The sequence below is a fragment of the Acomys russatus genome, chromosome 1, assembly GCF_903995435.1.
Source record: "Acomys russatus chromosome 1, mAcoRus1.1, whole genome shotgun sequence".
Lineage (NCBI taxonomy): Eukaryota > Metazoa > Chordata > Mammalia > Rodentia > Muridae > Acomys > Acomys russatus.
In genome coordinates, this window is record NC_067137.1 from 93,641,320 (window position 1) to 93,664,643 (window position 23,324).

Genomic DNA, 23,324 nt, shown 5'->3' on the forward strand with positions numbered 1-23,324 from the left:
CTAACTAAAATCTACCAGTAGAATATAGTGAATAAACTAACAAAACAGTTTTGAAAGATCAAATAGAGTTTATCTAATAGCAGCTGCTAAAGAGATCATTAAAAAAAAAAAAAAAAAAAAAAAAAAACCTTACTTGATTCATTTATTGGGCTTTCCTAGAAATGAGATTTTGTATCAAACAGGTAATAACCATAGTCAGCAACTAATGCATTGCTTTTCATATACTGTTAAATCTATTTCTGTTTTGTATAGAAATCAAGGTTTATTCTGTTAGCATGTCAATGCTATGCTGGGGTGTAACTCCTTATATAAATAAGCACAATCATGGCATCGAACTTACTTTTCCAAAGAAGCCTTTGAAGAACTTCCTTTCCTGGAGGAACAGGGGGACAAGTCGAGTGCTATTATTGTATAGGCTAAATGCTCCAGGGTTTCACAACAATTAAGCACATACAGAAGAAGAGGAGAAGGAAAAGAGGGAGAAGGGAGGGGTTGAGAATTGTAAAGAGTTATCCATACCAGGAGTGACAGGGAAGAAGGAAAGGTGCGTGAAAATGCAGGGAAACACACTGTAAGACCTAAGAATCCACAGAAAGAGAGGAATTCAGAGCATATATCCATGCAGTACAAATACATAATTTAGTAATCTCTATTTCTCCAACAGAGATTATCCAAATTTGGCAGCAGAGAAAAAGATTAGGACATACTATTTAGGCATGATTTTACATTTAAAATACATAATGGTAACAAATAAAAGCTTAGCTTTACATTCAATTTTCTACTTAAAATCAATGGTAGTCAAATGTGGTGGCGTGTGCCCATCGTCTTAGCTCCTTAGGAAGCTGAGGCAGGGCTATCCGAGCCCAGCACTTCAGGGTCATCATTAGTGAAAGCTTGCCTTTTCAAGAAATGAAAATACAATAGGAGCCTGAGAAGCCACTCCAGGTCAGCCTGGCCTTCAGAGTGAGATTCCAGATCAAAAGCAAACAACCAACTTGTTGGTAAAGCACACTTCTGCGCTGTGTGTAAGGGCCTGAGTTTGGTGCCCTGGCACTGCAAAACATAACAAAACACAACAAAAATGGCAACCTATAAAGTGAAATCATGAGCGTACATCAACAGTTCTTGCCACACCTTTTCGAAATCTGGAAGTGTAGTCACAGGTGGCCCACATCTATTAGTATCAGTCTGTCTGTGTGTGTACTCACCAATTCTACAACACACACCGAGAAATAGCAGGATCTAGTCCAGGTCACAATAAATCATTTATGAAGGATCTAAGGCTAATGCTTACACTGGGGGCACAGAAAAAAATATTTAAGAACCAAACTATGTACACTGGTCACAAATGGAATTTAAGCAACAGGGTTTTGTTTTCTTTATAACTGTTCTTTTAAAGATTTATTTGTTTATTATGTATACAGTGTTCTGCCTGCATGTAATATCTGCTGGCCAGAAGAGGACACCAGATTTCATTGTAGATGGTTGTGAGCCATCATGTGGTTGCTGGGACTTGAACTCAGGACCTTTAGAAGAGCAGGCAGTGCTCTTAACCTCTGAGCCATCTCTTCAGCCTCCTAACTGTTCTTTTTAAAGCAAAGAATCTTGCATTGATAACAACCACACAGCTATCAACTATCAGGCCAAGGATGCCATAATTATCTATGGTTCTATCATCAGTTTGTTTTGTTTTGTTGAGACAGGGTCTTCCTATGTAGTCTGAACTCACTATGTAGATCAGGCTGGCCTGAAACTCATAGAAATCTGCCTCTGCCTTCTGAGTGCTAGGATTAAAGGGGTTCGCTACCACAACTAGCTCTACCATCAATTTTTAAGCACCATTTACACAAGTTGATTATTAACTAAAATTTGAAGAATTTATCAAAGTAGATAGGTTCTGATTTTCCCGACCCAGCTTTATATTTTACTTTAGCGCTGAGCTATACCTTGAATCCTTTACTTTTTATAATCAATGTTTGTTGCTGCAAAAATGTCTGGTAAAGGACAACTATCCTGAAATTTGAGTCTCCCCGTTTACGAACTCCTTCAGTGCTTTTAAACACTAGAATACTTCCCCCTAAGTTTTGAAAGTCACAAATGACATCAAATATTTCCACAAAATACTCTAATCTGGAGCTGATCCAGGTAGCTGTTACACCAAGACTAAAATTATTTCTGCTGCCAAATTTGATGGCCCTAGTTTTGTTAGACTATTGAGTAACAATCAGTTTTCAAGGATGCAGCCAAAGTTATAGATCACCATTCTCACAGGGTGGGGAGGCGACAGTTAATACTTCATTCAGCTTCTAGAAAAGCTCTTGTTAAAGATAGGATTTTTTTTCCTTTTTTTCATAAAAGACCCCAGATGTTAATGAAAAAAGGTGACATGCAAAATGCATAAAAGATATTAGATTGGAGAATATTAATGTTCTTTAAAAAACAAATTATGATTCTTTTACCTGCTAAAATAAGAACATATATTAAAACAAATATATCAAATAATGAATAAAAACCCCAACATACTAGGAGCTGGTTATATAATCTAAAACCAAGGCAGAGAAAGAGACACTCAGAAGACAAGGGGATGAATTAACTGTCTGCAATGAAAGGCATTTTGGACCACAGTGAAGCAGGCAAAGCCTGACACAATGATTATACAACTTGCTGCTATGTGACAATATTTATCACCCTGTAACATATAAGCAACACAACTAAAGCAAAAGTTGTTTCTAAAATTTAGTCTACACAATCTAAATTCTGTAGTAGCTAATTAGTGACTTATGTCACAAAATAAATGAAGTAAAAATAATTGTTACTTTATATACATGAGGGTAAGAAATGGTCTGAGGAACACATTTTAAAACTATCCCAATGCTACTTTCTTCACTTGAGAATGTCAACTTTGCCAAAGACTTCTAATAGTAGTTAAAGTAATTCTAAATTACAAGGGATCATCTGGGGAAGGTCTCCATACAATATACTTGCAAGTAATTTTCAATTTCTTGCAGTTAAAACTACTAGAAATAAAATTTTTGGTTTATAGGTCATAAAATATCTTTTTGTTGCTTAAGTGGTATCTGAGTTATGTAATTCTTCCTATTTTAAAGCTTTGCCACGCAAACAGATTCCAAAGGTATTTTGTTTATTTAATTCTCTATAGCTTTATGCACTCCTATAACTTGTTTCCATTTATTTAAAGTTCTTTCAGGAAACTTTAAGATCTTTATGCTAACAACAACAACAAAAACGAAAACACTAGTGATATAGCATTTGGTACAATAGAAGAATAAGGCACAGCAGGCTGTAGATCCTAGATAGATATCTGTTAAAAGAATGTTATCAAAGAAAAAATGTACCTAATATTTCTACAATGAAAATATGAAGGGAAGACAAAAGCAAAATCACAGAGAACTGTGGACTCATGAGACAATACCCTAGAGACTTTTCCACTTACGGCACGGTTCTCACTATAGCACTAAGCACTTATCTACATAACAGTCAAGTTCTTGTTTTGTTGGTTGGTTTTGGTTTTTGAGACAGGGTTTCTCTGTGTAGCCCTGGCTGTCCTGAAAGTGGCTCTGTAGATTAGAATGACCTCAAATTCAGAGATCCACCTGCCTCTGGCTCCTGTATGCTGGAATTAAAGGTGTGAGCCACCACTGCCTGGCTTAGAAAGTGAAGTTTGATTGAGCATAATAAACAGAGGTTTGCCCAATACTCAGTATCTAACTGGTTTTTTAAACACATTTGTCAATGTAAATCTGTGTAACTGTCCTAAGTTGCTGGATATTCCAGAGGATGATGCAGTGTTCCTCAATTGTTCCATGCTATTTTTTGAGGCAGGGTTTCTCTGAAGCTGAAGTGCACTAATTCACCTAGACTGGCTGGCCAGTGAGCCTCAGAGATCTTTGTCTTCACTTCCCCAGTTCAGGGATTATGGCCTTATGTTTTGTAACCAAGTGTTTTGTTTTTGTTTTTAACATAGATTTTGGGAAATCTAAACTGAGGTCTTCATGCTTGTACGGCAAGCTCTTCAACAAGCCATGTCCCTACCCTGGATAACTATAATTTTTAAATTGCAAATTTAGGTTATATTTATGGTGAATATAAAAAGCACATTAAATGTTATCTAAACAGTTGTAGGCCTCAAATAATAATATTGTTTTTTTAAAAGGTGAAATAAAACAAAAAAATGTATTCAACAAAAAAAGTTAGATTTAAATTAGGTGGTGAGCAGAGTGAGTGGCCTGTACATGTACTTCCAGTATGTGGGAGGCAGAGGCCCTGTCTCAAAAAGCCAAAAACCCCAACAGAAGCAGCAACAAACTAGACATTTAAATACTGGCTACATCTGGAATTGGAAGAGATCTTGTTTTGTTTAATAACTATTTTAAAAATTAATTTTAAAATGTATTTATTCATTCATTCATTTATTTATACAGTATTCTGCCTGCACGTCAGAAGAGGGCACCAAATCTCATTATAGATGGTTGTGAGCCACCATGTGGTTGCTGGGAATTGAACTCAGGACCTCTGAAAGAGCAGCCAGTTGTGCTCTTAATCTCTGAGCCATCTCTCCAGCCCAAAAAAATTAATTAATTTATTTTATGTGCATGGGTACTCTGTCTGCATGTGTGTCTGTGCTCTTGGGAGGCCGGAAGGAGGAGTCAAATTCCCTGGAAGTGGAGTTACAGATGGTTGGGAACCACCATGTAGGTGCTGGAAATTGACCCTCGGTTCTTTGGAACAGCAGACAGTGTTCTTAACCACAGAACCATCTTTCTGGCCTCTGCTTATAAATCTTAGCTTCATCTGTAGCTTAGACAATAAACATATTTTCCTACACAATAAAGAGCTGTTTCTAATTTTTTAGAAAAGTTAAGATCCAGATGAAGTGACAGCTGCCTGTAACCCTAGCACCCAGGAGGCTGAGGAGGATAATGTGCTGGGAGCTGAGACTGCCTCAAAAATGCAAATAAACAGACAAGACACCAACATCTAAGAAGACGACTAGACAGTAGTTAGTGCTAGAGGTGTGGCTTTGCTCGGTCATGTGAGGCCCTAGGTTTGATACTCAGCATGGAAAAAGAGGACCGCCTATTTCTGAATTAAATGATGTGTGCTAGAGGCTCATTCCTCAGTAGCCCTGTTTGTTTATTTTTTGAGACAGGGTTTCTCTGCATAGCCATGGCTGTCCTGGACTCACTTAGTAGACCAGGTTAGCCTTGAATTCACAGCAATCTGCCTGTCTCTGTCTCCCTGAGGTGCACCACCACACTTGGCTGAGTCTATATTTTATTAGGGAATAATCATACCAGAAAGCAAATCTACAACTAGTTTCATGAACCACAGGGCCCAGACTTAAAAGTCCTCTTAGCATTAATGAATTCAAGGAAACTTTCTGGGCTTCTATCATTTAAGTATTTAAATGTCCAAAATCTAAGGTAAAAGGGTTGAGTACATATAGATGAACATACATGTACCATTTGTACAGAGTTGCTATGTTTTGTTTTTTGTTTTTTCGAGACAAGGTTTCTCTGTGTAGGTCTGGCTATCCTGGACTTTGTAGACCAGCTGGCCTCAAACTCACAGCGATCCACCTGTCTCTGCCTCCTGAGTGCTGGGATTAAAGGTGTGCACCACCACACCTGGCTGAGTTGCTATGTTTTGTGTTCTACAAACAATTATTTTTTTACTTTTCTTTCTACAACAGATTCAGGCATTTATTGCAAAAATAAAATCTACCTCTTTGATATATTTTCAAATTTTACATGTTTTATATTGAGGGAATATATAGAGGTAACATAAACTATATCAATAAAGCAGAAAAGTTTTGGTTATTAAGCAAATTGAGAAATAAAAAGCACTCATTAGTAGCCAAACTTATACTAGCAAACCCAAGTAACATGAATTTAATGCTGTTTGGGGATAGGCACATGCAGAAGCAATGCTTCAAGCTTCCCCAGCACAGTGGGGAACGGCTGCACACTGGAGAGAAGGAAGGCTGTGAGGAGGGCTTGAAGAGTCATGGACAGTTCTTAGACATACTGGAAATAGGAAATTGGCGCTCCAGTCTAATCCTTTAACAACTCTGAATACTTTGTCTACCTTAATAAATACAAAGGATAAACGTAGTATGTATTCTATGGTGTAACAGGCAAAGAAAGCATCACTTATCCTGAAAAGGAGTTAAACATTTCAAGTTTATGGAAAAGGAAGAGAAAGTAGGTTGTTTGTGTCAGAGGGATACAGAAAGATGGATGTGGGGGTCCAGGTGAGAAGGCCCTCCCAAAGTAAACTTCATCAGGCCTCACACAGGCATTTTCTACTCTTGTCCCAGGGAAGCTGTTTCTTATAGATTTAAAATTAATAGTCTAGAATCCAGGTATCAGAAGTCACTAACTGTACCATTTCTGGGCTGGTTTTAGAATATTATTTTCTGTCAGATTTCATAACTACTTGTTTCTTACGGGCATATTTTTGATAATGTAGGAGCAAAAAGGTTGATCTTTATAATCTGTACTTTTAAATGGAGCAAATGAGATGTTTTTTTTTTTTTCAATAAACCCACATTTTTTGCCTTGGGAGAACACACTGTTCTTAGTGGATACTGGGTGGCTAAGATTCAGTGGGCACAGTCTTGTAATAGAACACTGACAGCATATAGATCAATATTAGCAACCACGTACAGCTTTCAGTCTTTTTACAGCATCTTCACAGATGTGCATTCCTCTTGACTCATCAACTTCTACATGGCCGAGATACTGTGGAGAGAAGAAAAGGAGTTACTGCACTGAGGCTCACTGAGAAGCTATTATCTAGTCGAGAGCTGATGATAGAAAATTCAATTCCTGCATTCAAGAAACTCATGGCTATTGTAGAAAAGTGAAGGGAATCTTAATTTTACAAACTCAGAATTTTCATAGGAATAAAATTTACAATATTTCAGAGTTATAAGGGATAAATGAAAAAGTACATGTCAGCCACTAAAAGTGACACCAATCTGCAGTATCAGGAGCTCACTAGCCTAAGTGAAATACAATCCCTCTATCTTCACACGTAAAAACAGTCCTAAGACAAAGTCTGTACATCTAACAATAAAAAGTACAAATGGGTCAGCAAGACGGCTCAGCTGGTAAGGTGCTTGTTGTTAAACCTGACAACCCACGTTCAATCCCTAGAACACATATGGAAGGAGAGAACTGCCTTCTGACCTCTACACATAGCACATAGCATTTCATGTGCTCACATGCATGCACACACAGTGGGGAGGAAGGAAGGGAGGGGTAGAATTTGAGGAGGAAGGAATGCTAAGGTTCAGAAATTATCATGGGCCGAGAAACAGACAAACAATTAGGTATAATAGGATAACTAAACACCAGCAAGTATCCCTGTTGCCTGGAAGATGAGCTATGAAAGCTTGGAGATTTTGGGTACTGAAATGAGTCTGTACTTGATCCTAGAGACAATGGGAATCTAAGTATGACTTTTTTGTGTGTGCAAGGTAATTATGATTTGAACTAAACCTTATTATAGGACTAGTCTCAGGTCAAAGCAGAAGGGATGGTGACAATATGCTCCAGATCCCATATTCTAAGGGTTCCATTCCTCTCTAATAGACAACATGTTATCATCTTGTTATGCCCCCTAGGCTGGCCTTGAACTCACAATCTTCCTATCTCAGCCTCTGGAGTGGCTCGGACTACAGATGTGCATCATCACACATGACACAGTTTTCTTTCTTTCTTTCCTTCCTTCCTTCCTTTCTGTTTTTTGAGACAGGATTTCTCTATGTAGTCTTGGCTGTCCTGGTCCTAGCATTCAGGAGGCTGCCCCTGCCTCTCAGGTGCTAGGATTAAAGGTGCATGCCACCACGCCTGGCACAGGTGTTTTCTTAAAAGTCAATTCAGAAGCTGGTTCTAGGTAAGATGGAGAACACTTAATATACACACCCTAAACTTCCCGCTAAGTCAAACTATAAAATCTGGGTAGAATGCACTGGAACAGCTACTGAGTTTCTGAAACTCAAGGTGTTATTAATTTCCAAGTTTTCCTTTCCCATTTGTTTCTTTGAAACCTCCACCATAAAAAGTATACAGCCAGAACAGTGTTGTTTTTAAATGAAATCTCAAATGTTCAATTTTACCAATAAAGACTGGAAAGCCAGGTACTGGGGCGAAAGCCTGCTAGCTCAGGAGGCTGATCTTCCTCCTCAGCCGATGCTCCAAAAGGAAAAGGCCCTCTCTCCTTCTCTATGATGTCTTAAAAATTCTTCAAACTGAATGCTCCTCCTTTCTATTTCCTCTGAGTCTCTCTATCCATCACTGAGACTTCTTTTCCCTCTCTAAGGGTTTTTCACACATCCACTCCCTGTCACCTGGTGTCTTGCTCCACCTCTTGACCTATGGTTGACTTCATTTAATCCTGTTTATAGAAAGCTCTTGAATTAAAGGTGTGTGCTAGGGCTGAGCCACACCACAAAAAAACCAAAACAACAAACAAACAAACAAAAAACAACAACAGGTTTTGGGGTTTGTTTTGTTTTTTCCAGTTCACAATCTTGGGACTCACAGTGTGATCAAATATCCTGCTAGAACAGTGAGATGGGACACAGAGAAAACTGCTAAAAGTACTCTAGTCTGACTTGAGGAACAGAAATGGAAACTCCTAAATCAGAGAAAATGAAGGAGCCGCAGGAAGCCACCTGGTAATGTGAAGACCATGAAGCTATACAAATAGCAAAACTGGGAACCCCTTACATTCAGGGTGTCCTCTCCCGAAAGAAAGGACAAGAGGATGAGCTGGGAGACATCCAAGAACAAAAAGATAGTAAGGAGCCAAAACTGACTTATTTTTGAAGTCCTGGGCTAAACTTGGACTGTCCAGGTAAGGACCTGCTCCTTTAACTGGTGTATCAAAGACTTTCAGAGCTGAAGCAATAGACAGAGCATTTCCCAGGTCTCATACTGACCAATGAGTCATGTGTATATGACAGATTTACACAGGCTTTGAAAATGGGACTGATGCAGTTAACATATCTAAGAGAAAAAATCCAAAGTCCTCCAAAATTTGGAACTTTCTAAGTATAGATATGACACATCAAGGAGTAAAGTTCATACACGGCCTCATGTAGTAAGCCACAGTCAAGAATACTGCATATAATTTCCTTTGTTATATACATGTAAGACATAGATGAAACATAAATGTTTACATTTAGACTTTAGATGTACCCTAAGATATCTTACTATGGGTATATGCAAACAATCCAAAGTTTTAAAAGTTCTGAAAAACACTTCTAGTCCTAAGCATTTTTAGACCCAGGATACAAAACAAATGTAGTTATTTACTTATAGACAAACAGGTTACGTGTAGCATGGGCTGGCCTCACACTTGCTATGTAGCCAAGGATGATTTTTAACTTATAATCATCCTGTACTTATCTCTCAAGTGCTTGGAGTACTTGGGGTACATGTGCTACTATACCCACTTTATACAGCTTCATGCAAGCTAGGTAATAATCCACTAATGAAGCTATAGCCCCAGGGACCTCCCTCAAAGAGCTTGACACAAGCCTCAAGAGTCTTACAACGCAACATTCAGCTGGCATACAGCAAAATCATGAATGTAATTCATCCTGGGGAAAATGATTCATGGTTACCAACACAATTTAAAGCAGTTATTATAAAAAAACATTGAAAGAATCAATGGTCAACTGTCTTGAAATAAATGCAAAATAGAAGGTCTCAACAACAAAAACTAGTATATATTTAAAAAACCAAATTTCAAACTTTTAACTTAGTTACTGGTAGTATCCATTGTGAAGAGAACGTAACTTCGCCTTAGTTTGGGCCCAATGCGAAAACAGTCCTGGGAAGCTTGACCCCACTGAGATTTTGTCTCTACAAACTGATAAAGATCTTAAATAGAGTCAGAGAAATAGGATGATCAGCCCAAGACAACACACACACACACACACACACACACACACACACACACACACACACACACACAGGAACTGGAGAGAAATCGGAGGTTCCAGCCCACAGCACAGGGAGTTGGGAGGATTTGGCAGCGGCGGCTAGCTTGGTGGAGACCTCCAGGCTCAGTCCACGGAGTGCGGCTGCTTCTGTTGGATAGGTGATCTGCTAGACTCCTGAGAATTATGCTAGGGGAATTGCCCTGCAGAACTGATACCCACAAAATTTCATTCTTATTCTCCTTAATCTCCTTTCCCCTTATTTAGGGTAGCTGGGTTGTAGGGGAGGTACATGCCTTTAATAAATCCCTAATAAAGTAGAATCGGTAAGGAATCGGAGCCAACAGTCCATTTCTCTGGAAGGCCATTCTTACAAACATGTGCTAGATTATTTTGTAGTGTCTGTCTCCCTCCCTCCCTCTCTCTTTCAAGACAGGATCCCTGGAACTGGCTGGCCTCAAACTCAGATACTCATCTGCCTCTATGTCTTCCTGAGTGCTGACATTAACGGCATGAGCCACCACACCAGGCTCTTTTGTAGTTTGAGTCATCCTATCTCCAGTGACTACTAGCATTAAGCATGCTTACCCTTAGCTACACTGCAGTTGATCAATACTGGCTTGACTTTTGTCTCTTTCCTATTACCCACCCTCCCCCGTCTCCGTTTTGATTTTTTTTGTTGTTGGGTTTTTTGTTTGTTTGTTTTTCAAGACAGGGTTTCTATATGTGTAGCCTTGGCTGTCCTGGACTGCCTTTGTAGACCAGGCTAACCTCAAACTCACAGCGACCCACCTGCCTCTTTTTCCCAAGTGCTGGGATTAAAGGCATGTGCCACCACGCCCAGCTTATGAAATTTTGAATTAAGTTGTACTTTGGACTTTCATATAGTTTAGATACCATTTTAGTAGTTTTGTGCCTAGTTTTTCCATGTTTATCTGCAGAGTCTAACTGGTTTATCATTTCTTGTTTGCTCCTGTGATATCTTTATTAGGCTGTGTAACTATTTTGCTAATTCAACTAACATATAAAACTGTCCCATGTTTTCTATTTATTTTAATATATTTAATACTATAGATATAATTCTTAAAGGGTTTGGAAACACTGGTCCACAAGACCATCTCTACTTAGTCCTTTAGAGAAGTATCACTTTTTAAAAACAGCTTTCTCATTTTACTCATGGTTAAGGCCTATTCAACTTTTATTTTTATGCTTTAATCAATTTTAATAATGTATCTAGAGCATTCATAGTTTATTAAACTTTCAAAATCATCAGCATAAGTTATAAAATGCTCACATAACTTAATTTCTTTGGGCCTGTGGTAGCATTTCCTCACACTCTTATCCCTAACATATATGTATAATATATATATATATATATTATACACACACATACACATATATATATGCACACACTTTTGCTAGTGTATGTGCACATACACACTTGCATTTTCTTTATCTTAAGGCTAATTTTTATTACTGCCTCCAAGTTATTCAATGTCCCTGTTTCCAATGAGAGAGTAGGCAGACCCTTATATGAGTTACCTTTAGATTCTAGAAATGAAAACAAGATTTTATATTCATTTTCATTCTATCATGTAACTAAGTCAATTCAACTGGCCACATGTGACTATTCCTGCCAACAATAACAAAGAAAGAACACTTGGTAGAAAGCAAAGAACAAAAATATTTTATATTTTTGCTGACTCTTAGTGGCGTTGTCTATTTAGAAATGTGAAAATGGAAATCAGGCCTGAGTCTCAGCAGACTGCGAGGAAAACATGCCCATTGAAATAAACATCACTTCAAAGGTCTCTTTTCTTCTCTGAGACACTATCTCACTGAAGAACTGCAGCTGACTTATGCTTTAATGGCTAAAATATTTAACACTGTAACTTCTTTTGTTTATGCCTTTTCCAAATTCTCTGAGTAAGGGACTTTTATTCATAAAAATATGCATTAGAAAAACTATGTGAATGCATTCTTCATGAATTAAATCATTTTTCTTTTCTTGAAAAAAAAATAAAAATTACATCCCCTGCCTCTTCTTTGGTACTGTTTCCATGAGAGGAAGCATAGAGCCTGATGTGAGAGACTACACAGTTCCCAGCAGAAGCAAGAAGCAACACAACATACATTTGTAACAAACTATGAAGAATTTCATCATGCATATATAGATTATATATTCATATAGCAAATATAGTATGAAAATATACAGAATAGTACCTAAGTTTTGTGTTCTTTTAAGATTTATTTATTTTATGTATGAGTGCTCTATCTGTATATACACTTGCAGGCCAGAAGAGGGTGTTAGATCACATTATAGATGGTTGTGAGCCACCATGTGGTTGCTAGGAATTGAACTCAGGACCTCTGGAAGAGCAAAAAGGGCTCTTAACCACTGAGCCATCTCTCCAGCTCCCCAGTATCAAAGTTTTATATGTGTTTAACCCAGTCAAATTAAAATATTCTCACTTTTAAACTTTGGAGTATAGCTCTATCTGAGTAAGTCACGAAACAATCAGATTAAAGTACTGGAAAGAATTTAAGAGATCCAAATTTTTCCTTTAGCTAAGTGTCAATAAAATAGAGTTAAATCTTATTCTACTTTACTAACTAGTAAAGTGACAGAACCAAGAACAGAACCCTGGACTTTTGCTTTCTAGGTCTTTTCCAATGACCTGACACTACCTCTCTGGTACAGCACATGTATAACTGTCCTGTTTAAATAACAACGGCTCACAGTTTACTGCTCTTACATTCACTTAATGTTATTCTTCAAAACAAAGTAGGCAGTCAGAGCAGTCTGTCTGGATCAAATAGAATTTAAGTTTAGGATTTCCCTCATTATTGCCTTTGTTATACCTTTACTAACTAAACTATAGGATTATTGCTAACTGAAGATTAAATACAGGTAATTTTGTAGACAATACATAGACCATAAATGAAGAAGTGATAGAAAAAATTGGAGTAGCAACATTGTTTGTTTTTCTTTCTTTTTCTGGTTTTTCGAGAGTGTTTCTCTATGTAGCCTTGGCTGTCCTGGACTCGCTTTGGAGACCAAGCTGGCCTCAAACTCACAAACTCACAGTGATCCACCTGCCTCTGCCTCCCGAGTGCTGGGATTAAAGGTGTGAGCCACCACTCCCCGGTCTGCAACATTGTTTTTCAAGACAGGATTTCTCTGCTTAGGCAACCAACTGGCTGTCCTGGAACTGCTCTGTAGACCTGGCTACCCTCACTTTCTTCTTTCTTTCTTTGTTCCACCTCCTCCTCCTTCTTTTTGGAGACAGGCGTAGTGGATGTAAACATGTTTTTGTTTTGATCCCAAGTGTGGAATGTGAAACAGACTTATATGAAGGTGTGTGGTGTTTTTCTGTTGGAAACTTACTTGTGAGAGGACACATGGTGTTTGTTCACTAGAAGAGGAACTGCCTCTTGCAGGGACATGGTCTTTGCCAAGTGATAAACACCCTAGTACGGACTCTGAGAGGATATATATATATATGCCCAAAAGAAGAGGCTGGGCGTTTGATTTTGGTATTGCTTCCCATTGTCTGGCTGTTCATCATTCCACTTCCAGACTCTCCTAGAAAGAACCGCTTGAGAGAACACTTCTGGGTTCCCACTGCTGCTCCACATTCCGGCTGCTGTGGGTGCAGTCCCTTTTGCTCAGTTGCTGGTTTGCTGTTTTAACGAGTCTACTGAAATCCTGATGACGAAAAATTGCTCTAAGGAACTGAGTCTAAAAAGGTCTACGTCTCCTGTTGCCATTAATCTTTTTTTTTTTTTCTCCTATCTAGGGTAAGTGGGTTGGAAGGGAAAAATAAGCATTAAAGAACCCCAAATAAAGTAGGTGTGAAAAAAATTCAAAGAGTTTCTCTGTGTAGCCCTAATTCTAGAACTCTGTAGACCCGGGTAATTCAGAGATCCACCTGCCTCTGCCTTCTGAGTGCTGGGATTAAAGGTGTGTGCTACTGTCACCTGACCATCTTTTAAGTATACTTGGTGTGTGTGTGTGTGTGTGTGTGTGTGTGTGTGTGTGTGTGTGTGTGTGTGTGTGTGTGTGTGAGAGAGAGAGAGAGAGAGAGACAGACAGACAGACAGACAGACAGACAGACAGACAGACAGACATGTGTGCATATATGCACCATGGTGCATGGATAGAGGTTAGAGGAAAACTTGTAGGAGTCATTTCTTTCCTTCTACCACGTAGGCCCTGGAGATCAAACTCAGGCTGCCCTGTTTGGTGGCAAGTGCCTTAATCCAATAAGCCACCTGGTCGGTCACTCCCCCCACCCCCAAGACAGAGTTTCACTATGTACCCTTCCTTGGCTGTCCTGGAACTCACTCTGTAGACCAGGTTGGCTTCAAACTCAGAAAATCAGCCTGTCTCTGCCTCCCCAGTGCTGGGATTAAAGGTGTGTGCCACCACCATCCAGCCCTTTTTGTAACTGGTAATGAGTTAATAAACCCCGGCAATGACCATCAATGGCCGATGCTGCCCCCAAAGGATGACAAACGGTTCTGTGTGTTCAAGTACAGTCTATGCTACCAGTGAAGTGTATGTGTATGAGGGAGAGAGAGAAAAACCTAAATTTGATAAAGCATCTAACATCAACAATTCAAAAACTTGTTAAGCAAAATGGGTTTTTGGCATTTTCACTTTAGTAAGAAAATAGAGACTGAAATTCAGGAACTACTCAAGAGAAATAAAAGTCTACTGAATATCCTGTGCTCTCACATCAAACAACTAGAAAGTATACCCTGAAAACAGAAGTAAATCAGAGGTAGACAGAGCCCAAGTGATGCCTCACTTTTGTTTGGTTGTTTGTTTGATTTTATGAGGCAGGATCTCCGTCTAGGCTGTTAGCAAGGATGACCTTCAGCTCCTAACCCTCTTGCTTCTATCTCACATATGCTGGGATCACAAGCTTGTACCAATGATATCTGGCCAGGCTTACTTTATTAAACTAAAATCTTGCAAAAATATTGTAAGAAAGAAAATTTTTAACAGGCCCAAATGTCTCAAAACAGTGACATTAAATTTTTGAACAAAATGTTAACACACAGACTTTAGCTATGCCTTCAGTAAACTCCTTGGTTGTGATAAGCATCAATCAAATTGGGATTGCAAGAATGTACAGTTAGTTGACTTTTAGGACACAAAAGTCATGGGCTAGAGAAGTGCTTCAGCAGGTGAGGGTGCCTACTGTTGAATCTGCATTTGATTCCCAGGACCTACATGGTAGAAAGAACCAACTCCAACAGGTTGTCCTCTGACCTGCTCTTGTAAATCATGGCTCTTGCCCACCCAAACAAATATACATACACATGCATATAAAATGAGTAAACAAAAACTTAATAAAAAAACAAGCAAACCAGAATTTGGGGCTGGAGAGCTGCTTCAGAGGCTATGGGCACTTATTGCCCTTTCAGAGAACCCAGGTACAATTGTACAATTCCTCACATACATTTGATGGCGTATAACTGCCTGTGACTTCAGTCCCAGGGGATCTAACACGTCGTGGCCTCCTCCAGCTCCTGTATGTTTGTGATGGACACAGGTGTTACGTGTATGCACACACACAAATACACTTCAATAACAGAATTAAAGGTGCCACTTAAAAACATGCAGTCAGATACAGGGGGAGGTAATCCCCCTCAGTCACAGTCATAGGGGAGGGGAATAATGGGAAAATGGGGGGGGGGGGCAGGAATGGGAGGATACAAGGGATGGGATAAACATTGAGATGTAACAAGAATAAATTAATAAAAAGAAAAAAAACATGCAGTCAGTGAGGATTACCACTGAACAAATGGAAGTAAGAATAAACATAATCAGCTGGGTGTGTGCAGCACATTTTAATCTCAGCCACTGGGAGGCTGGGGCTGGGGTAGGGGCAGGGGTAGGGGCGGGGGCAGGGGCAGGGGCAGAAGGGTTTCTGTGAGTTTGAGGCTGGTCTCATCTACCTAGTGAGTTATAGGCCGACCAGGGTTATATAGGAGACCTTGTCTACCAATGAACCAACCATAACTATCTCAAAAGTTACAGAAAAGACTTCTGATAAAACTTCATTTCTATTTATAACTTAAAGAATAATTACTAATCAAGAAAAGAATTTGCTCAATTTAATAAATCATCATAAGAATGAAACATGGGCCAGGATACTTGTTATTTTACTAGCACTGCACACCAGATTCTGGCTGGGATGATAAGGCAAGGGGAAAAGCACTGGCTGCTCCTGCAGAGGACCAGGCTCTACTCCCAGCGCCCCATGCTGGCTCACAACCCCCTAACTCCAGTTCCAGGGATCTGACATTCTAGCCTGTTGCTGCATAAACGTACACACAAGCAAAATGCACATACACATAAAATACAAAGATAAATCTTTAAAAAAAAATATTCAAGCTGGGCACGGTGGCGCACGCCTTTAATCCAAGCACTCTGGAAGCAGAGGCAGGTGCATCTCTGTGAGTTTAAGGCCAATCTGGTCTACAAAGAGCGTTCCAGGATAGCCAGGGCTGTTAAAAAGAGAAACCTTGTCTCAAAAGAAAAGAGAGAGAGAGAGAAAAAAAAAAAGAATATTCAAGTTAATTGCCAGAATTAACACCTGAGTTTAGCAAAGTTGCTGGATATTATTTCATCATTCAAAAGCCAACTATAAGCTGATATGGTAGCATATGATTATGGTATGAACACTTGGGAGGCAGAGGCAGGAGAAGTGCTGTAAGTTTGGGGACAGAAAGTTCACAGCCCGCTAGGGCTGTAGAGTGAAAGGTTGTCTTTAAAAAAAAAAAAAAAAAAAGTCTAGGGGAGGCAGAGGCAGGTAGATCTGGGTGAGGCCAGACTAGTCTACAAAGTGAGTCCAGGACAGCCAAGGCTATAGAGAGAAACCATGTCATAAATAAATAAATAAATAAATAAATGAATGAATGAATGAATGAATGAATGAATGAATGAGACCCCATTCATAACAGCAAAACTAAACTTATATTCTCCCATTCAAAACTATAATCTTATAGCATTCTTCTCCAAAAGACTACATTCATAGTCTAGCCTTTCCATCACTTAGACTCACACTCTTAACTGGGTGTGGGGTGCACCAATGTAATCCCAGCACCTGAGAGGTGAAGGCAGCTACTGGCTAAGAGTCTGTCTCAAAATAAGTACCCTGGGCATCTTTCACTTCTTTGTTCTCTTTGTGATACATCACAAATTTAATCCATCAATAAACACTACCAGCGTTTCCTATAACACATATGTCTTATGACCACAGCTGAGTGGTTAAGGTGATGACCCTGGCTCTAGCTATCACCCTGCCACAGCCAGCACCTGCATTTCACATGGCCTTTGCAGGCCTTGTAACTGGTCTCTGCGTTTGACCATGTATCTCTATAGCCAGCTCTCAGCACAGGAGCCAGGGTGAGCCTTTAAAAGCAGAAGGAAAAGATGCCATTTCTCTGCTCGACAGTCTTTAATGGTTTCCCATTTCATCTTAAAAAATGTAAAAATACTTCAAGTGGAGTGGCATGCTGGTAATCATAGCACTCAAGAGGGTGAGGCAGGAGAATCACAAGTTTGAGGCTAGCCTGAGCTATGTAGAAAGACTCTATATTGCCCAACTCCCACCCACAAAAAGCTCTAGGCAATGGTGTTTCAGTGGAATGTTTAAGGACTGTCATGAGGGCCTTTGTAGTAACAATACTAAGGAAAAATTACTTGTAGCTAGTAGACAAGCGCCCAAAAATGAACAGATGACACATCTACTACTGGACAATTGTAATACTGGAAAAGCTTACTTGGAGTTATCTTTTATTAGACTTTAATCCATTTTAAATATACATACATGCAGTGACTTTTGCACAAATGTAACTGCTATGTCAATAAAGAAAAATTGTACATGCTAGATACAACTTTAGCAAAATTTATTTCTTCTTTATATACATAATTAAGTATAAGAATAGTACAGCACTATGTAAACAGTAGTTTAGAATTTATAAAGAGTATTGCAATTATATCAAAGAAGGTAGCTGGTAGGTGTGATATTATTTGAAGGTACTAAACTACACAATCTAACTTCTGCTTACCTGTTTTCATGGCTACCTGCTCCTCTAACTCTGTACACAGTGGCATCTCCTGCTGAAGAGCCATCCACTTGTTGTTCCCTTGTCTGTGTTCTATTTCCTTGGATACCTGAAATGCTTACTTTCTCAATTTCTTTGGGTGTTTTCTCAAATGGCACTTTCCTTCCTAATGAAGACTTCCATAAGCAACATACTTAAAACTGTATCTACCCCCATCTACTCCCTTCAGACATTCTATTTTTTCTTTCTTTTTAAAAAGATTTATTTATTTAGTATATGTGTTCTGCCTGCATGTAACACTTGTACACCAGAAGAGGGCACCAGATCCTAGTATAGATGGTTGTGAGCCACCATGTAGTTGCTGGGAATTGAACTCAGGACCTTTGGAAGAGCAGCCAGTGCTCTTAACCTCTGAGCCAATCTCTCCAGCCCCCTGCCCCCAAATTGTTCTTATTTGTACTAATTCCAGAATATGTAGCAGGAAATCTTACTGAAATAATTTAAATACAAAAAGAAAAATCACTATCTGCAATATATTTTTCTGATTTAATTCTATCATTGAAGCAGAATATGAGGAGATTAATTTTTGGAAGGCTATTCCTGATTCATAGGATTTCACATCCTATGGCCTATCAGTTTTTTGGGTTTTTTCCTCACAAAGAATCATTGAGACATCTGTGGTTTTTTTGTGTATTTTTTGAGACAGGTTTTCTATGTGTGCGGCCTTGGCTGTCCTGGAACTTGCTTTGTAGACCAGGTTGGCTTTGAATTCACAAGAGATCCACCTGCCTCTACCTCTGCCTTCTGAGTGTTGGATTAAAGGTGTGCGTCACCATACCTGACTTGAGACATTTGTGGGGTTTTTTTTTGTTTTTTGTTTTGTTTTTGGTTTTTACCTTAACTGGGAAGCTACATTTTCCAGTGCGGACTCCTTCTTCATCTGTTTGCCACTGGTGTGGACGACTGGCCTCTGGGACATAAACATCTTTCTTTCTCCTGAAACTCTGCCGTAGTTTGTTCATGTTAACTTTTACAACCTGTAGACACAGTAAAAACAAAAAAACAAAAAAACAACAGTTATCTTCTTACATAAACTTCGGATTATCATTTTAGTACAAAACCCACCCCGAACCCCAAAGTTCCACATGAAGATTATGGCTTAGTACATTAGTACACATTCTCAGAGACAGCAAGTTTCAACAGAGCTTTCATTCTATTTTTAAAAGACAACTACAGTTCCCTCCAATCACAACTGCCCCCCTCAACAAGGGTGACCTTGAAATTCTGACCCACTTGACACTTCTCAAATGCTGGGATTACAGTTGTGTGCCACTGTGCCTCAGTTTATGTTATGTGCTGCTAAGGACTGAACCTAAGATTTTGTGCATGCCAGACACACATTTTGCCAGCTGAGCTACATGCCCAGCTCCTCACCCTTCCTGTGGCTCTGCGCACTGATTTTGACCTCTTCAGTCTCTAGTTCATTCCCTCCTTGTCCCACTCCTTATTCATCCTCAATCTCTATCCACCCTTCTTCATTTGTCGTTATCTTTATCACTGGGAGACGAAAAAGATACTAGTCATGTTGATTTTATGAATATCAGGTAACAGCCAGGACCGCTCACTGCTCAGATGACCAGAATCCCTCTCAGTCATCCCTGCTCTTGTTTGCAGGGCAAGAGATTAGACTTCAGCCCTGCACATACCCTGCTCACTCCTTACACCCCGATAGGGACTGAGCCCAAAGGCAAACCTCTCAGCCCTGCCTTTTCTTTGTGGTATCTTTTCTCAATTACTGCCCGAAACTGTAACATGTCTTTGTTTACATTAGCTACTAGTTCCCACTGGAGTATTACGTTCTGCAAGAACAGGGTTCTATCACATTCCATTTACTCCCTGGCTTCCTGGAGCTGGTTGGCAGAGGAACTGCTCACATACACTTAGTGAATGAATGCTGTCCAGCAGGCGAGTACTCATGACTCATAAGCAATGCATGCCTGAGGTCCTGGTCAAACTCTAGCATATGGAACAGGGGCACCTTGGCACAAGTCAAAGAACTCTGTAAGCTTTACTGTGAGACAGACCTAAGTGTGAATGCTATGCTGCTACAGGTGGTGGTGTGACGGAGGCAAGTAAATTAAATTTTCTAATCCTTAGTTTACACTGATGTAGGATATGGTAATGGCTGTTACCTTCCAGGGTCACTGTGAAGTTCAGAAATGCTGTAAAGTAAATGGCTAAGTGTTTTAAGAAGAGACTCATTATGTTGCTGGGTCTGGCCTTGAACTCTTGATCCTCTTTCCTAAGCCTCTCGGGAGGCTAGGACCACAGGCCTGTATGTGGCTAGCATTTGCAAAAGGCCATTACATAGACTCTGCTTCAAATAAAGGCCCACTTCACTCTAATCTGTTCTGATTACTGTCAACTTCCTAAACATCAAGCTGACCATGCAATCACTCTACTCTAAAACCCTAATTGCCTCACATCACCTTCAAGACAAATCCAAATGCTCAGCATGGTAAACAGTCTTTGTCTTATGCCTTCTCTTACCAGCTCCCATTTGCACGCTCAGTTCCAGCTACACTAAGCTACTTACAGTCCTCCACAGCCAGACTTTCTCAGTTCCTCTGTCTACGCAGGAAGAAAACATTTCAGTTTGCCTCCTGTTAAGGTCTCCTCATGTTCAGTGTCAGCTCTCTAGCATTTAACAAAGTTCTTATTTTTCTTACAAACCCTGAACTGGCCTTGCTTAAGTTCTTTTACTTTCATGTGATTCCATTTAAGCTTTCTGCTGACTTATATTACTATACTCATTAGAGCCTGGAGCAATTTCTAGTTCCTTAATAGTAGACTGTATTCTGCTTATTTAAATAGTACCTACCCCTGCATCCTAAAATTGGGTCTGTCATGTATGACATACCATAAACTTGAAGGGACAAAAAACCAAACCAAACCAAAACAAAACCTCCATCACAGTAGAGACACAATGACGAGAGAGAATCATCAGTGTTGGAAAAGAATGCAGACATAAAAGTCCGACAAAGGAGGACTACCTCCACTGTCCAAACTGGGGGCGCTAGCAGAGTTTATTTACTTCCCAGGCACAGATGTACTGTTGTAGCATTCCGGCTACTGAATAACAGAATGAAAATGTCAAAAAAAAAAAAAAAACCAACAACAAACAAACCCAAAACAAACAAACAAACAAACAAAACCTTGGTGGTAATGCCTTACCACTTTCAGCACTCAAACGATTTGCTATCAACATTTCTGCCATGATTCTTGAATTATACTTTAAGTAGCCATAGGATTTGCAGTGGAAAGGCCCAGCAGGCACTGATTGTTTAGGGGGGGCGGGAGTTAAGGAGTCTGGAAAGTAAGAGGAGTGGCAGAGATGAATGCGGTCAGAGAATCTTTAAAAGAGCTGGGTTTTATGGAAAATTAGCTGGGGTCTAAACCATGACTGGCATGTCCAGACTTGCAATTTGGCTTAACTACTCTGGTAGTAATATAGAAAAACAAATCTGCATGGGGACAGACTTACTGACAAGTTATGATGAGAACTTAAATTAGGGTACTGGTGGTGGCCTTGCTGGATACAAGGAAACTGAAGAAAGGTATAGAAAAGCCACAGTGAGAATAGAGGGTCAAGTTGATGTAACTGAGCTCCAGAATTTTCCCCCATAATGATAAATCTGCCTTAGCCTGTGGGTCACGACCCCTTTGAGGGTCAAATGGCCCTTTCACAGGGGTTGCATAAGGCCATCAGAAGACACTACTAGCTTTCAGGTGCACATGCAGATAATTAAAAAAATATAATTTAATTTCTTTCTTTCAACATGGAGAAGGGGCAGGTAAGCCATGGTGCACATGTGGAGGTCAAAGACAACCTGCAGGAATTGGCTCATTCTTCCATTGTGGATGTGAACTCAGGTCACCAGGGATGGTGGTAAGTACCTTTACATGCTGGGCAACACCACCCCAGAAGCTTAATTTTTGAGTCTGGCAGGATTACAACAAATTCAAGGCTAGTACAAACCACTGTATAGAGAATTTTGGTTTCTTTCAAGACACAAAAATAGTAATAAAAACATGTTTTCATTTGAATCCCAGGTGTGGGGATACGAGGCATCTTCGCAGCAGGTGACTGTGATTTGCCTCATGGTCTAGCAGAGGCGTGAGTTTGCCAGCCGTACGTAGTTTCTGTGATTGTAGGGTGTTTGAAATTCTGGGGTATATAAATGCTAGGGCTCAGAAAGGTGTTGTGGGTTGTTGGTTGCTGTTGGTCACGGTTTGTTAAGTAGTTATGTACAAAGAAGAAACAAGAAAAAAATAGATATCCTGACAGTAAAGATCAAATTTGCCCCAAAGGAGCTTGATGCAGCAGGAAGTAGTCTAATGAAAGTGTTGCTGTTTTTCCTCTCTGTCCTTTTTTCCTCTCCTATCCAGTGTTAGGGGGTCAAAGGGTAAAAGAAAAGGAGTGGAGAAGGGTGGAAGAAAGAAGAACCCACAAAGTAGTAAAAGTTGGGTTACAGACTACCCAGTAAGACCTTGTCTCAGATGCTCCCTGGAGTTCACTGGCTGGCCGGCCTAGTGTACTCAGTGAATTCCAGGATCAAAACTTTAACTCAAACAATAAGGTGGAGAGCAACTAAGAAAGGCTTCTGACACTGATCTCTTGACTTACATACACACATGGTCTCATATCCTCACAAACAAGTACAAACATACACCACATCCATACACAGCAACGTCAAACAAAAACCAGTTAATCAATAGCTATAAATGTTCTTTCTTAACAGCTATAAATGTTCTTTCTTAACATCCCCCTAATAACCAATACTCTGTCAAAGTGGTGCTCTCTCTTGATGCAATAAATCAAGCAAATTCATTTTTTGACCAACGGGAATTTCTTTGTAGGGAAATTGTCAGTAAGAATTGAAGGTGGAGAGATGGCTCAGAGGTTAAGAGCACTGACTGCGCCTCAAGAGGTCCTGAGTTCAATTCCCAGCAACCACATGGTGGTTCACAACCATCTATGATGTGATCTGATGCCCTTTTCTGGCCTGCGGGCACAGCAATGTATACATAATAATAAATAAATCTTAAAAAAAAAAAAAAAACAAGAATTGAAAAAGAGAACTCTAAATATGACTATTTTAGGTCTCAGGAAACTACATAAATGGTAAATGCTACATAGAAAAAGATAAGCAGAATAAAGAGGGAAATTAGAAATGCTTAGGGCTATTTTAAAACAGAAATT

At 39.6% G+C, this 23,324-nt stretch overlaps 1 protein-coding gene across 9 annotated transcripts in view; it reads right to left on the minus strand.

Annotated features, from left to right (window-relative positions):
- Numb (NUMB endocytic adaptor protein) overlaps positions 1-23,324 on the minus strand; it is a 114,105-nt gene that overhangs the window by 26,531 nt on the left and 64,250 nt on the right. For 7 of the 9 annotated variants that reach the window (XM_051148813.1, XM_051148807.1, XM_051148821.1 and 4 more), the window contains 3 exons: positions 18,958-19,098; positions 6,690-6,764; positions 341-373 (listed from right to left, as the gene is read on the minus strand). In XM_051148813.1, coding sequence (XP_051004770.1) covers positions 341-373; positions 6,690-6,764; positions 18,958-19,083 — 234 coding nt within the window. In that variant the 5' untranslated portion in view covers positions 19,084-19,098. The remainder of the gene's footprint in view (positions 1-340; positions 374-6,689; positions 6,765-18,957; positions 19,099-23,324) is intronic. The other 2 variants (XM_051148840.1, XM_051148857.1) reach the window with 1 other exon arrangement.